General features: G+C 40.3%; 1 protein-coding gene across 3 annotated transcripts in view; it reads right to left on the minus strand.

Annotated features, from left to right (window-relative positions):
- The window catches only part of gtf2ird1 (GTF2I repeat domain containing 1), a 40851-nt gene that overhangs the window by 23198 nt on the left and 3464 nt on the right, over positions 1 to 14189 (minus strand). For all 3 annotated transcript variants that reach the window (XM_084940928.1, XM_084940927.1, XM_084940926.1), the window contains exons 2-8: positions 9712 to 9841; positions 8442 to 8583; positions 6534 to 6710; positions 6212 to 6395; positions 3465 to 3781; positions 2149 to 2244; positions 1125 to 1208 (exon numbers count right to left, since the gene is read on the minus strand). In XM_084940928.1, the coding sequence (XP_084797054.1) occupies positions 1125 to 1208; positions 2149 to 2244; positions 3465 to 3781; positions 6212 to 6395; positions 6534 to 6710; positions 8442 to 8583; positions 9712 to 9837 (1126 nt within the window). In that variant the 5' untranslated portion in view covers positions 9838 to 9841. The remainder of the gene's footprint in view (positions 1 to 1124; positions 1209 to 2148; positions 2245 to 3464; positions 3782 to 6211; positions 6396 to 6533; positions 6711 to 8441; positions 8584 to 9711; positions 9842 to 14189) is intronic.

A 14189-nucleotide genomic window follows, 5' to 3' on the forward strand; every position in this document is an offset into this window, starting at 1 on the left:
AATTATAATATGTGGTGTAAAATTCAGCTTTTGTGGATATAAATGGGATGTTGTGATGCTTTTGTTAGGTCTTGTAGTTGGAAAAAACAATGATTTTAGCCCATATCTATCTAGGTGGTTGCTAGGCAACCTGGTGGCATCATAATATTTCATGCATAAGAGAAGATTTGTGGATATAAACTAATCGTTATTCTTGTGAAATGTAAAACATTTGCTTTTTTAATTGCATAAATATTAAAAAGACGTCGTGTTAGCTACATTGTTGCTACATAGTCCCTAGGTAATATAATTATGATTATAATATACATCATAATATCTGATATCTGAACCATCAGGAGCATCACGGTTGATTCAGACTTCTGCGGTGAATCTTTGTAGAGTTTACGACGTAACATACATACGTGGCCAACGTTGCCCAGCTACAAAAGAAATAAACAAAACTTCAGGACGTGCTTCTCCTGGGTTCCCTCTCTTTGTTGTGGTCATTTTTTCCCTACAGTTTTTCCACTTCTTTGTATATTCTCACACGTCCATTCCAATAATTTCAGCAATTTCCAGGAATTTGCTGATTTTTGTGAGTCTTTATATTTAAACTATAATTATCATTCCTTGTATTGAGACAATGATAATTATCCTCTCACTGATAAATTAAAAAACTGCAGAGAAAAAGTATCAATCAACCCTTTTGTGTACATGGACACAAATCCGTACATTTGAGAGCAAACTGATGAAAAATCCCATGAGGGTGGGAAATTTGCATCCAGAAACACGGATCATTAGACTGGAGGTGACATGACTAATTCTTAAACTGCCTTGATGAACCATGCAAATACACACAAGTTCATCTTCGTATCTCTGCTGTCTGTCAAATAAATCTGTGTGTGTGTCTAGGGCAGGCAACGCTGATCCATCATCTCAAATTACGCAGATAAAAAGTTCTTGACTTGATTCCAAATGGTGAACTTTTGCATTTGGTAGCTTTTCTCTATTAAAGACAGCACGAGGATCCTGCAGCTGGTTTGCTTGCGAGCATCCTTACATGCTTTTAATGCATCATCGCTGCACACGTCTTCACGTTGAGCTGGTTTTTTTTAGCCATTTGTGTAGTAAGAGGACTTCCTCACCGTATCTGCTGTTGAACAAGATCTGAACACACTCTCTCAGCGTGTTGATGTCTTCTGTTTCCCGAATGAACGCGTCCCATTTTTCTGTACGAAAACAGAGAGAAGGAAATGCGGTCCTTACATCAAAGTTTACTGCAGCTTTAGCCTCTCAAAGTGTTTTATCTGACTGTAGTGCTAAGGATCTGAAATTAATCTTTTCCATTTACTCAGCAACAACTTGGTAAATCAGTGCAATCTTCTTAAAGGATTATTCTCAATAGCTTAGCCCTTCTTGTTTAAGTTTTCGCACAGGTCAGCCTCAGTTCAGTAAACAGTGCTTGGCTACTGTACATATCAGCCTCCAAATCCCGGCAGGAGCAATAATAACAGCATGCAAAGTCTCCTCTATGGTTGTAGATTTAAGTAAAATCCAAACCTGTCATGACATATAGTGTAACAGGAATAATTTTAAGAGAACTTTGAACCTCGTTATTAATAAAATAAAATCTGAGTTGAGCTTTAAGCCTGAAAATTACACGTCTGTGATCACGGTTTGATAAACTACGGCGTCGTCATGGTTTCCTAACGACCTCAAACACATCTTCAGTTCAGTGCTGGACAATGTACTGTTCTCAAGTCTATATGTATTTATATAATCGCTGAGAATAAGTTAGGAAACTGGAAAATGGAAGAAAAAGCTCTTTAATCAACTCATCCGATGAATCTGTAAAACCCATTACTGCTATTACGCTGCAGCCACAAAAAAAGGAGCGTTGATGCTAAGAACTAGTTGTGATATAATATGAGTGAAGCGCAGTGACAGCCTTTTACCCAAATTTGAAGCCTTAATGAGAGGAAATATAAGGGTAATATTGTGACTATGTGTATAGCTGAAATATTTCACATGAGCTTTAAATCCTTCTGTTTAGCTGTCAAGTACAAAATAGCATCAATGAAGAAATCTCAAACCCATCAGCACTAGCAATTACCACAGCCATTTAAAATGAAGCCAAATGCCTATATCGTCTCGGTAATTCAAACGTACCTGATTTTTCATGCACGATGGAGAAGAGTAGCCTCTTTGAGATGTGGATGCCAGTAGGGCTCTGACCCTGCTCACCAGGTAGCCTTGTGGTCTCATCTAAAAATGCAAAAATAAACACATTTCAGGCAGAAATGTTAACTTGTCATGCTTATATTCACTGCCAAGATGCACATAACCAGTGATTCCCCTCAGCCTCCTAATAGATACACTTATGGTGAGATCTTTCTCAAATTAGTCTCAGAAAACCTGACCTTGACCTTGAAGTCAAGGTCACCAATATTTGAACTTGTCTTAATTTTTGGGTGTACATGTTGCCTGCACACATGACTAACATGACTGAGAGTAAAACTTAAACTGTGTTTTGTAATATTTGTCTACATTTATGAGAAAACTACTGACATTTCAAACCTAAGTGAACATACTGAATACCGAGGGCTATGAATGAAATGATTCCTCTAAGATGCGAGTATAACTAGGAACTAGTGACGGTCATTCAGAGGGAAGGGGGAAAAACATAAGGGCATGAAACAGTTGAGCCCACTCTAATGAATGTGGTTAAACATTTCCCTACAAACACTGCATGTGTAATAAAGAGCAATTTGAAGCCTTTAATCCCATTCTTAAATGTGTGGCACACACGTGTCAGATCAGCTTGTTGACTGTGGCTCATCAGGTAACAAGTGAACTGGACATGCATCACAATACTGCAGCGGATATTTGTTTATGATCTAATTATGATCAAGTGATCAGAGCTGCAGCAAAATGATTTTCTTTGAATGGTTTAGGAGGACTGTTACACTCCTAGTTAGTAGTGCCAGCACCAGCCGAAGGTCTGAATGTAGAGAAGTCGGTGGGGACAGTTAACTGTTAAACTATGAATAATCAGCTTCACAGACATCTTTCACAAAACATCATAAACATCTGTTAAAAACACGGCTATAAATCACACCAGCACCATTTCAGAAGCAAGAAAAGTGTTTATTCTGCATGTGGCATCTTTTATTTTTGTAAATGAACCACAGTCTCTTCCTTTCTTACTCTGTGCCCTCCTCATCTGCACTGTTTGAGGTAATGTCCGTAAAAGAAAACAAAGACCTATAGGTGCTTTCTTTAGTGATGCAAAGATCAGAAAACAGCTGCGTTCAGTAGGTTGGAAGCCAGCACTGTCTCCAGTTGCTGCTTCCAACTAGCAGGCACGGCCAGCAACACGTCCCCCCTAGCTGGATATACTATTAACCCCGAGACTCAACAACAACTCACCTCGCCCCTATTCCATTGCTGAAATCCACCTTTACACATGTTGTATGTTAGCTTACCAGTGTTAGCACTGTCCTTCGCAGATGTGCTCTTCTCTGACCCAGGTGTCCAGTTGGCCAGCCTGTCCTTGCCCAGGTTGAGGAGAGACATGGGTTTGAAATCCAGCTTGCCGTCTGGGTGGGGTTTGGAGGACATGGGCATGCCGTACAGGAAGTTTGACAGAACAGAGTTGCTGGAAGTGGCGGGACTTGACGACGTGACTGCTTGCGCAGTCGTCTTCGCTGGGCCGTGGCTGCTTTGCGTCATGACCGCAGTGGAAGCGTTGTGATTGACATCAGTGTTAGACTTGGTTTCTCGAGACAAATCTTCCGGTTGCCTGTTCACAAAGACAACAACAAAATCAAAAAGGGAAATAACTTGTAGGGCTACAAACATGAGACTATTATGTTATGATTTGCTGCCTGATTGGTTAGAACATCCTTGATACCAAAAAGAATTAAATAATAGGCATTTAATAACATCATTTGGTCTCTTTACTTGCTGCCTCCAGCCCTTTGCTTTTCAAACAGGCCCAAAACTCCAATTAAATTCTGCACAGTCTCACAGTGCTGCATGTTCATATTTAGCTTCGTTATACAGTAGTAGATAGAGGAAATTCCCCAATTTGTTTTGGGCAAACATGTGACAGTTAGCTTTATTACACACAGAACAGAGTCTGAAACAACTGTCATGTTGCAAATTTTAATACGTCCTAATAAAATTATTTTTTGCAGCTGCTTGATCAAATAAAGTCTTAATGAATAAATGAGACTGAGCTAAAAAAGAATGTGGTCCTCAGTCTTGTGACTGCTGATCCTGGCCTGCTCCAGCACCAGTGCTTCTTCTTCCACAAACACTCACAAACCACGATGAAATAATTTCTGCCGTTTTGACTTTCCAAGTTTTTAAAAAATCCTTTCTCGTGTTGCAATAAATGCTGTGCAGAGTTTTGGTGTCTGTTAAGCCTTTAAATTAATGGATCTATTACTCAAAGTGGATTTCTTGGATTATACAGTGTTTGATTAATAACACAGCCACTTTCATTATTGTAATACAGCACTGTTCTCAGTCTGAACTCTTGCCAAGTACTTTAGCTGATATTCAGAGTTCATACTACCCTGTTACAGAGTGCTACAGAGCAACTGTTGTCATGGGGACAGGTATCCAGCTCAGCGGAGATTACTGTAGAGCTGGCTACACAGTTCAACACGCCCACTAACAGGGCAGGGGCACAAATCATTGCTTTCATGCCACATAAATATGTGCTAAGCAGTGAATTCAGGGAAAAACGGCATCAGATTAAGCCTCTGTGGAGTTACAGGGCCTGTGTTCAAACAGTCCACTTGTTTAACCACCCACTATACAGCATTTGCAATATAAGCTGTTCACTGGGGAGCAAGCGCTGACAGCTGTTTTAGTGAAACATGAACAGTTTATGCAACTAATTTCTGCCTGATATATATATATATATATTCCATCATTTTCATCAATGTCTGGTAGGATGTAGCACGCTACTACTGCTTTTAGCGGACCACGACAAAACTGCAAAAATAGAAGTATGCACTACAAAGTATTAGCTGGCAAAACATGAGAAAAACATGCAAACAGAAGAAACATGCAAAGCTAAAGACGACTGCAGCGGTCAGGACTGTGTGGATCTCCTCTAAATAATATGTACAAACTGCACTTGTAAAGCTCACAAGTCTGCCACAACTATGCACAGTCATTTGAGAGCAGTTTTGGGTTGAGAGCAGTCTTTAAAGACTGGCCGAACAGCCACCACCACCAAATTCAATATTCTGTCTACTTGAAAGGCGCGTCTCTAATATATTTCAGACACTGCTAACAATTATGTGCCTGCTATCGTTAATTATTTATGTGGCTGAAACCAAAAGCAGAACATCTGCACCACATCTAAGGCTAAGGACAAAACAGCATAGCTGTTTTTGGATAAGCACATGTTGTAGCTTACATGCATCTCTCCAAATGACATGAATCTGTGTACATTTAACTTTATTTAGAACATATTTCAGCTGGACTTTATCCACCTACACAAGCATAGCGACAATTAGAGCCGTATTTGTGCAACATTTTGTCACCCATGAAAAGCAATGAAACACATTAAAATATCATTTTTTAGAAGCAGCTGACCAAGTAGATTAAAGGTAAACTACTAAAACACGCCTTAAATGTTTCTTTTTTGTAGCCATTTAATTTTTTATTCTGTTTGATTGCTATAGGAAGGCCAGTCAAGCTGCTGTTCTTGTTTATGATATTCAGCAGTCTCTCGTCCCTTGGTCGGCCATCCACACCAACTGGAGTGGAGCTGGTGATGATAGTGCTTCTGCTCAGTAGAGCCACTCTCAGCTTGAGGATCATTCAAAGCTGATGTCGCTATGTAGAGCTGGAAGAATGAGCACCAACTGCACGCTACAGTCCGACACGGTGGGCATGGAGACTTACTGGTGAGGCAGCTGATTATAGCTCCATATTTATTCTTCTTTATAAACTCAAACATGCGTGCACCTCCATTTACTAAGTTTGTACACAAATACAATCAATTTACGTGGAAATACTGGATGTATCTTTTAAAACTCTATCTACGACGAATGCACCAAAGTCTGTTCACTTCCAATTAAAAACTGCACAAGAAAACATATCAGGGCAACTAACACAAGTTCATCTTCACATTGGAGTTATCAGAAATGCAACAACTGCTTTCAGAATGTGATCCAACCATTCACAGTCTCTCACTTTGCAGACTCACCTTTTCACGGTGAAGTGGATGCGATGGCTCTGCTCCAGGATCTTCATCAGTGTCTTGGTGTCATACTCAGAGGGCTTCTTCAGGGCGACTCCCTCAGGCAAACCATGAGCCACCACGCAGCCAGGGTCCTTCTGGATCCACTCATAAGGCACAGGGACCAGGCTGCTCTTTCCCACAGCCTCACCTGCATACCGCATGACGCACTGAGTTTTGCTACCTGACTTCCAAGAAACTATATAAAAGTGGCTCCCTATGCTCCAAACATGGATTGCTTCGGCACTGCTTTATGAAAAAATCTGGTTTAAAAAAAGGGACTACTCACTGTAGAGCACAGTGAAGACCTCCTCCACCATCTTCCTCAGAACAAAGATGTTGGACTGGGCATCTGATGGAGCTCTCGGTTTCCCATGTTCAGCATCCTTACTCAGTTTGCTGAGATCGCCCTCCTGGTCTTTGGTATGGGAATTTGCTGCAGTCAGATTTTGCAGGCATGGCACCCCTGACCCCAAATAAAAGAGAAATGACTTTAAAAATGTCCAAATGAGCTACAGTATGATTTAGGATTAAGTAAACTCTTTACCCCAACAAAGTCATTCATTTGTCTTTGAAGGTTAAAAACAAAACAAAGCAAAAAACAAATGACTGAGAGTGTGGTTCCTAAAACTAATGACTATGTCACCTTTTGAAAAATAGTGTCATATAAAATGAATGACTTGTTTTTCCAACAATGTGCCTAGATAAATGAATATAATCTCCAATAAAGCGGGGAACATTAAGCCGTTCAGCCTGAGTCTTAAATAAATCGAAGCAAAGTTGAGCCAATGTTCTCAGTAACAGATGCCTGATGAAAATTAAACTTGATGAACTGGTGTTACGGGCATAGACAGTATAAAAGAAGGACGGGGCTAGCGTGACATCACCCAGTGGGCTCTGATGTCCTGTTGTGAAGCCTGTAGCGTTTTTAGCAGTCGCCATCTTGACAAGACAGGGATAGATCTGACCATGAAAGCATTCAAATATTCAGTTTAATATTCAGTATGTGCCAAATCACAACACAAATCACCTCGAGGTGCTTTATGTTGTCAGGTAAAGACCCTACATTAATAGAGAGAAACCCCCAACAATCATACAATATGAGCAGTGGGCGACAGTGAGAAGGAAAAACTGCTTTTCAATAGGAAAAAACCTTCAACAGAACCTGGCCCAGCCAAAGGCAGCTGTCCACTGCTTGACTTTTCAGACCTGGACTCTACGTCCATCTTTTAAACTGTCCATGGTTACGGGGGAGGATATACTGCGAACTGAGTGTATTATCTGTTGCTTCACCTTACCTCTCAAGTAAGGTGAACAAAGGGGGCTAAATGGACCAATGCCAACTTCTAAAATATATTCAACTTACAACCTTGGATGCTAGCATAGCTAATGGAAATGAGAGTAAAATGAAGGAGTAAGAGACACAAAGAGACACAAAATCAACAATAAATATACACTAAAAACCAAATAGAACAAAAAAACAAGATAATATTGGTCTTCCAGCCAAAAATATGACAATAATATATGTCTGTGGGTTAGGGTCTCTTGAGTCACATGAATCTTGTGCTGGCTAAGTGAACAGTTGGATTTTTAAAAAACATTATTTGTAGCATCGGCACAAAAGGAAGTGATAAATTATAGCAAAAAAACCAAAACAAACAAAGTATCATTTACTGGCCAAATTGCTGTTGTAAACAACCTGTGGTGTGAGTCAGAACTGTTATGAAAATGTTTGTTCGCTCCATTAGTTTGCTCAGTTCTAATAGAAACATGGAATATTAATTTAACCTATCTCCTCCTACAAATGCACGGTGGGTTTTTAAAAGGACTGCTATAAAGTACTGTCAGTAAATTTGTAAACATAATTCATCAAATGGCTTTGCCAAATAAGATATGATGAGACACTTTGCTGATGTATTGTTGTTTGGGATAAAAAGGGGGGAAAATGTGGCTCTGCATCTGCTTTGGTGATTTATTTCATGGCGACATCATTTGATGTTGAGGTAAGCTGCCGTGATTATTAAAGTTCTCAGATAATCTGCATCTGTGCAAGCACAAAACGAAGATTTCTTCGGGGGCACAAGTGACACAAGCGTATTTAAAGTAACGGCCTCACAGCTGCGGCTGTAATGAGAGTGATCGATGTTCTACTAAGACTGAATGAATTATGGGAAACGACGTTCAGAGCGGTGCTTACGGCAAAACTTGTAGAAGTCTGTTTGGATTTCCCTCCTGGAGTTGAGGAACACTCTCCCCTTTTCTGTGCCGACGGCGATCACGCTGTCCTCGTGCACGGTGACGCACGCCACCTCGGCGTTTAGTTTAGACATCGCCATGCACTGCAAAACAAGGAAGCTTTTAGGTTTACAAAGGACCGAAACACTTTGTAAACTGATGGCTTAAACAAACAAAATGAAAATGTCAGTGACGACTGCCAGTTGTGGTGAAGAACTTTACGTACACTTCCATGTTGGGCATGAATCTTTGTAATTTTTGGCTTTTAAGGGAAGCCCATTTCAAAAGCCGAATATTAAGCTAGCTTCAATGCGTGTTTGGGATCATTGTCCAGTTGGAACACCCAGTTGTGTCCAAGTTTTAACCATCTGGCTGTTGATTTGAGGTTAGGTTAAAGAATTTGGAAGCTCTCTGCCTCATTCATTCATTATTCATTATTCCATCCACTACCATTAGCAGCAAAACAGCCCCAGAGCACGATTCTACCACCTCCATACTTGACACTGACCTTTCTTAAGTTTGAAAGCCTAACCTTTGGTCCTCCAACTATAACTCTTGTACTGTAACCAAATAGCTAAATTATTGTCTCGTATAACCATAAAACTTCTCCAGAGGGGATTTGGCTCGTCCAGGTTTGCAGCTGCAAATTTCAGCTGACCCTGAAGTTGTCGAATTTGGAGTGTAAAAGTGTAAAAGTGTATGACTACTTCTGATCAAAACTGTAAGAGTCAACGCATGGCGGTTCATTTATTAGCCAAAATGAATCCAAGAATAAACGCAGGACTTCTGTAAGTGTACAACACGCCTGGTGACCCCCCCTCCCCCAAACTATATACACAGTTAAATTAGACCAATGAAGTTATTTAATTTGCAGAGACAATGACTTTGCTGTTTCTCATAAGCTTGCATTTCTTAGTATGGAGCAAGACTTCCTCCATTTGAGTTATTATAGGAATCATTTACTGGCTTTTACTTGAAACACGTTAACAAAAATTATTAACAATCGTGATATTACTAGAAGAACTGCGTCCTTATTTTCTTGGAATTAAGCAAAATACACTATACCTCCCTTATATTCAATGCATGCTCACATAAACAGAAAAAGTAAAAACTATAGTAACACTTTTATGGTGGATTTCATGAAGTGTTTAGGAAAAAAATGTCATTTTGGCCCCACGTGTCAAAATCTCCAACAGGAAATGACGCTGTATGACCCTTGATTATGAACATACCACTGAGTCGAGGGCAGACACCAGGCTGGTGAGGATCTCCTGTCTGGCTGACACCAGCGGGACCTGTGGCTCGCCGCGGGAGTTCGTCCTGATTCCGTCGCATGCCAGCTTCCTGATCTGAGCCATGCCTCTGCGGGGACCGGATGAACACAGTTTAGACAGGCAGCCACAGAGCGACACAGACAAACCCTGCATGTGTCTGAGGATGCATTCCTGTACACATGCTGCAGTGACCTGCATTCAAAGCAGGTTCTGCTGACATCATGTGGTTTGACTTTAAGCAAATACAAGCTCATATTCAGAACGCTGAGCTCTGAAAGGTTAATTAATTCAGAAGGGAGGGAGGGTTTCCTTCACCTGTTTCACACAAATACGAGTCTACAGGCCTCATTAGGCTGGATGTCTTGCTGGGACTTTTAAAATGATTGCTGAGCAGATATATTTACCATCTTTAATGTGCCAGCATGCTAACATTTACACAAAACAAAAAGCAGAAGAGAAACTTACTGGAAACCGCTTTAACTGATGTATAGAAGCAGGACCACACCTTAGACGCTTCTTTTCCTGTTATATGCCTATAAATGGATTCCTGCCATGCACGCCTGTTTGTTCTCATTCTCAATGCCCTGTCCACCCACCCCTCTACTTTCTTTCTAATATCACCTCTCTTAGGGGCCCCAGGGGGGTCTACAGAGCAAAGAAGCAATTGTAGATCCATGCCAAAGTCATCATGCTGCTCCACCGTTCCCATCTGCCAGATGCAACTTGCACAATTCAGCTTCACTAAAGGAGTATGAACTTCAGAGGTGGGGAATCGGGATTCATCCTCTGTGGAACATGAGTGCCAGGAGAATTATCCTGGTTACAGATTTTCCAAATTGTCCAACTGAGTGCCTCCAAGCTTATTAAATCCTTTTCAATAATGGTTTTATGTGCACTACAAGATAATGACGTAAATTCACAGCATGGGAGCTTTGGCACACCTGAGTCACCTGCAAATCTTTTGTTTGTACATTGTGTTTAGGCACAGAGATTTAAAAAACAGTCGTGCTGACATTGAAAAACCTGTTTGGGACTACTCTTTTTAAAAAAGAGACCAGAGTAAGTGAACTGAGAAAGACTCAAACCCACAAACTGAACTGACAGTGGCACAGATATCAATCAAATCCATTCAATCCATTCCGTTAATACAGCATAGTGAGTAAAGCCTCAATTCTTAACCTCATGAACTCCAGAAGACGTTACAATGAGAGTCTGCTGCATGTTGATATGAGTGCAAGAAATTAATTCTGCATACGTCTCAGCTGAATGCAAGAAAATTACAATGAAGTCATCACTGTCAAGACATTTTTTCATCCTCTGTTAAATCAAACACGTAATTTGTGGATATTTGTATTATTTAAAATGTTTTTCATATAGCTATATGAGCCACGGTTCACTGTAATTAAATTATTAGAAGTAGAAAACCTATTATGTTAAAAAACCAGATACATTTCGGGTGTCATAACTCACAGGCCAGTTCCTGTTTAATTCCTGATTGAAAACACCACAACGCTGCATACAACCATACACTCTGTCACTGGGACCTTAAACTTTACTGGTACTGGTTACAGATTATTAAAATGAGTCCTTATGTTTCCAAAATAACTGCATCAGCATCGTATTGTATGAGTAGCTAAATCAAGGAAGGAAGGCATAGAAAAAACGGGCCATGTAAATAAAAAAAGCAAAGCTGCAAACAGACAGGAAGTGTTAAAGAAAAGCTGCTCGGCTAAAGCCAGGCACTATGTTCTCATGGCAACTGAAACCCGTCTCCTTGGAAACTAATCTCGGGGCATTTGAACAATGCAGCTCTGGCCTTTAATCTCTCCAGACACTGGGAACCATTATACTAGCCTCTGGCAAGCCCAAACCACTGACTCAATAGAGAGAGAGGACACAGAGGCAGAGAGACAGACAAGAGGCAGAGGGAGGAAGAGGAGGGTGGGTGTGGTGTGGTGTGGTGGGGTTCAGCTGCACCAGTTTGAACGTGCCAAGTCTATTGGCCATCTAAATCTGCATCCCCTGAGGCCACAGCAAACATTACCCCCTCCCTCCCTCCTAAATTATTATGGCCTGGAAATAGATGGCCTCTTTCCCTCGCATATTTAAAAGGCAAAGGAAGCAGAGAGAGAGGGACAAACGGTGGGGATAAGCAGAGGCTCGGGATAATGCCATGTCAATTGCTTTGCGAGAGGAAGCTCAAGCATAATGTCACAGTGCTGTTATGGTTCTCAGTGACTATTGAAGAGTTCAACATGGAACGGCTTTCATAAATAAAGCATTGCTCAAAATCAATGAGTCTAATATGATCCCGAAAAAAAAGGAAAGCCAAGATTATTTATTGCAAATCCAGCTGTTGATGGAGAATGAGGTGAACTTTGCAGGCATGCAGGGACTATTCACTATGATTTCATCCAGACAGTCACTTCTACAAAAGCTCAATTATACTCTAAGCCTGCAAAAAGAGGCTTACGATCGTTGTTAGTATAAGCAACAGTCATGCAGTTTATCTAACATAACAGGGGTTTTTCCTGAAGGTAAAGAAACTATGCCGCCCACCAGAAAGGGGTTGTCCTTGGACTGTGCCCAAGTTGTGCCCAGCTTGCTCAAAGTAACAGGAAAATGTGGAGATTTCTTTAAAGTAAGGCTACACTGACTCTTTGTCTTAACCATCTACGGACCAGTTGTACTAAGGTCCAAAATCATCCTGGACTAGGGCTGCCATGATTAGTCGACTATCAAAATCGTCGACGACTAATTTAATAGTCGACGCGTCGTTTGAAGCTTTGTAAGATCCCAAAAGACGCAGGAATAAGTAGTAGGATTTAAGAATGTAACAACGGACTGAAACAGAAGATGGCAGCACTGCATGTACAAGGATGCCAGCTGCCGTTAAACCCCGAAGAAGAAGAAGAAACTGTGTCCCAGAATTCATAGCGCAGCCCAGCTCAGTTTCCAACAATGGCAGCAGCTAGTTAGTTTTAATATTACTCTTATTATTCTTTCTGGGTCACAAAATAAACGTTTAACATATTTTCAGGTGAGAATATAGCTGCGTAAACCTCAAATATCTGCTCAGTTTATCAAGACACCACATATTTTCAAAAGCGCTCCGACGTTTTCGGAGACTTCTGTTACCCACTAGCTCGATAGCTAGCCGGGGGCAAGGCTCACTAGAGCCCGTGAGAACACCGGACTCCCGGCAAATCGTTTTCAAACCCACCGCCGTCTTTTGCTACTCAGGTTAAACATATATAAGTCACTTAGATAACTTAAAAATTTTATTGTTTGGCTTTTTTTTTGTATTTTATTTGTTCCTGAGTAAATCGATTTGGCTGAGATTAAAGTTAGTTTTTGCACAGCTGAATAAACCTCAAGCAGACAACTGATTATCAGAAGTGTGAGATGCTCGAGAATATACTCCGGTGTCCTGTTACATTTTAGATAGCAAGGAGCAGACGGCTGAGTTTATTAAACTTCACCTAAACAATCTGCAGATTTCATTAAAATTTAATAAACTATCATCTTGTCTTTATTTTTAGTTAGCACATACCATAAACACTTAAAGCTGTAAGCTAATGATAGTTATATAAGAGCAGATGCTGCTGGTGCAATAAGCTGTAGTTTTACGTCCAATGGATGCATGATCTGATTAGTCGACTAATCGCAAAAATAATCGGTGACTAGTCGACTATCAAAATAATCGTTTGTGGCAGCCCTATCCTGGACAGAACAATTTTGAGCCATTGATAAAGGTCCTGCCTGATAGGGCTGCTCAATTATAGCAAAACTCTTAATGACATTCATTTTTGTCCAGTACTGACAATATGGTTATTTAATACAAATGTTCACATACACTGGAAAAATGGTGGATTTACTCAATTTAAAAAAGGAAGAAAGATAAAACTCTTTTTATTAAGTGAGTTTTCAGTAACTCTGATAGCAGCTCAAATGAATAAACTAAATGAATGAATGTGACCTGAATTAAAGTAGCCACAGCCTGGCAACGAGCAAATGGGGACTACATGAAAGAGCAAAAATGAAGGAAAAGAACATGCTGCATGGGAAAACGCACAAATTAAAGAAAAACTTTATTTTTATCATCGGTGTAAGCCACAATTGACTTTTAAATGAAAATTCTATTCCATTAATTCGCCTATAACATAATCAGTAACCCAATATGACACAAAAGACATACGACTTTCTCTCAATCTGGTTATGATCTAGTCAACTTGCAGTGTTTCGAATGCGTGTTAAGATTCTCTGCAAACTGCCTGAGCATCATCATCAGCAAGTGGTAAATGAATATAATGAATTCAGCTTAATGCAAAACCAAAACTCAGTCTGTAGTGCTCAACTGTTAATTGACACAAGACATTTTTATGATCACATGAAACAAAAAACTCAGCGTAGCTATTATACCTCAAGTCTTAATG

Source organism: Perissodus microlepis, chromosome 10 (assembly GCF_051167445.1).
Source record: "Perissodus microlepis isolate ML-2025 ecotype Zambia chromosome 10, ASM5116744v1, whole genome shotgun sequence".
Lineage (NCBI taxonomy): Eukaryota > Metazoa > Chordata > Actinopteri > Cichliformes > Cichlidae > Perissodus > Perissodus microlepis.